Raw genomic sequence first — 2,292 nt, 5'->3', positions numbered from 1 at the left:
TATTATTGTCACTATTTATTTACTAATGAAATTACAGACGATCTGTTTGATGGTTATATGTTAAATTCACTTAGGAAAATATTGATGGACAAAAGAAATAACCGATAGGTTGACATATGATTTTTCTATCAGTGATATGTTATATTCATTTATGGAAATAATGATAAAATGAAGCGGATAAATTTTATTTTTTAACGTGTTTTTACGGTCAGTAAATCCATCAATAAAATTATTATCGATAGACTCATCAAAAGACAACAAATCACTGATGAGATTTTTTATGACGGAGTATTATTGTCCGTGAGCTTGTTGGGAGAATTTATGCTGACAAATTGCGAGTATAAATATTGACAAAAAAATCTGATGTTAAATCTAAAAATTCTAATAATAAAATACATGATATTTTTATTTATAATTGTTTCATATATAGTTTTAAATGAAATTTAGTTATGTTCAGAAATTAAATGATCATATCTTAAAAAGTATCTAGTTCAATTAATGAGGTTGAGGTATAGCAACAGTATCATTTAAATTTCATAGGAAATGTCGTAATTCTAATACAAACTTCTCTATTTTTGAATATAATAGCTGGATAACTTATACTATAATGAACTTGACAGGCGCATATTGCTAATAATCTAAATGTCAGCCAAAAACTCCCCAAAAAAGAAAAAAAAAAGAAAAGAAAACGTAAGAAAGAACAAAAGAAGGAAATTGAAAGAAAAAGAAAAACCATATACGCTGATCATCAAGGCCGCCTACAATTAGGAGTTTCAACAATGGTTTCCAAGGCGGGCTTCCATGATCTTTGCTTGGAATACCTCTCCATAGGCTGTGGTTCTGTGGCCATACCGTCCATTGTTTTTTCTTCTGAAGGGAAAATGCAAAACTCACTAAGGACTGGAAAAATCTTGCCAAAATTGTTATACTTCAATGCTTTTGTAGCCTTGTAAGTGAGAGAGCTCTTTTCCTCATGCGTTAGCACAGAGTAGAGAAGCTCCATGGGCAAAACAAAGTAGAGTTGTCGCCTCTCTAGCTGATCATCAGCTGACAGACCATGAACTCGATGACCAACTTTTAGGCTTGTAGAATCACAAACAAACTGTCCAGGGTTCTCTAGCATTAATTCTGCTGCTTTAACTGGCTTTGTGTAGACCTGCAAGTTGCCACCATTAGAGAACAAGACCTTCACTACCCCATTTGTGATGATTGACGGAGCACAAGATGTTGCGTTCCCCATCAGACACGAATTAAGATAGAGGGAGAGCAAAAGAGATCAGAGTGGCTAGCTAGCTATTTCCTTAACACGAAGCGATCAAATATGTAGAGGCTTTAAACAGATGGAGAATAAGTTTATTTGAGGTTGATGATCCAATTTATCATGCATAATGGTGGTTGAAGAAGAGAGGAAGGGTTCCTTTCCATTGTTGGTTAAGATGTCTCAATATTCAATTCAAGATCACACACTTCACTCATTGGGTAGGCAGGAAGGTGCATGGGTTATTTGTGCAGCAGAAGGAGTTAGGGCGTGAAGAGGAGACACGTTCCAGCTAGAAAATGGAAAAATATGAATATGGACAAACCTGTAAAGCACAGAAAAGTCACAGTAATGGATTCCCTTTTCCATTTGTTTTTGTTAGGGTTTAAATAAATGTTTCCATTTTTGTTTATGAAGGAGAGCACATGGCTACGCATGGAGAAGGAGGTGGGACAAATGGAGCAGAGCTCACTTACGGACAGCACCAAACTAATGATTGGGCATGGTAAGAAGCTTAAAGTCTTTGTTACGATTCCATCCTACGGGCCACCTAACTCCTTAAATATATACACACACACACACACACACACACACACACACACACACACACACACACACTTATTTATTTGTAGTTGTTCTAGCTTTTCATCCACCTGCATGCATGGTTACTTCTGCCTGGAAGAGAAGATATCAAATTAATAAATACAAAACTATGTATTATAAAGAGTATATACATGTATTTAATTATATGTATGCTGCAATATAAGGCAAGGTATGAAGGAATCATTGTATTTACAGGCAGATTTGAAAGAATATATGTACAGGAAATAATTCCAATCTCAGAAATCTTTGCACGATATTGTATATATATGGTCTCTAATATGTTAGGTAGCAAAATATTCCATAATCTAACAATAATTAGTTGTTAGTTTATGGAATATTTGTTCTAAATTAGCTGTCCAGTGGAAATGCATATTGGATAAGCATAATCAAATCGAGTTTTATTTTATTTGTTTTTAAGAAAAAGAAAAACT

The 2,292-nt window shown here is 34.2% G+C and overlaps 1 protein-coding gene across 1 annotated transcript; it reads right to left on the bottom strand.

Annotated features, from left to right (window-relative positions):
* Positions 1-552: 552 nt before the first annotated feature.
* On the bottom strand, positions 553-1,686 carry LOC118050959 (uncharacterized). The gene has a single exon (XM_035061449.2). The coding sequence runs from the start codon at positions 1,238-1,240 to the stop codon at positions 749-751; it is 492 nt and encodes a 163-aa protein (XP_034917340.1). The 5' UTR covers positions 1,241-1,686; the 3' UTR covers positions 553-748.
* Positions 1,687-2,292: the final 606 nt, after the last annotated feature.

The sequence above is a fragment of the Populus alba genome, chromosome 15, assembly GCF_005239225.2.
Source record: "Populus alba chromosome 15, ASM523922v2, whole genome shotgun sequence".
Classification (NCBI taxonomy): domain Eukaryota; kingdom Viridiplantae; phylum Streptophyta; class Magnoliopsida; order Malpighiales; family Salicaceae; genus Populus; species Populus alba.
The sequence above is the reverse complement of the archived record's forward strand: the minus strand, read 5'-3'. Positions and strand labels throughout refer to the sequence as shown.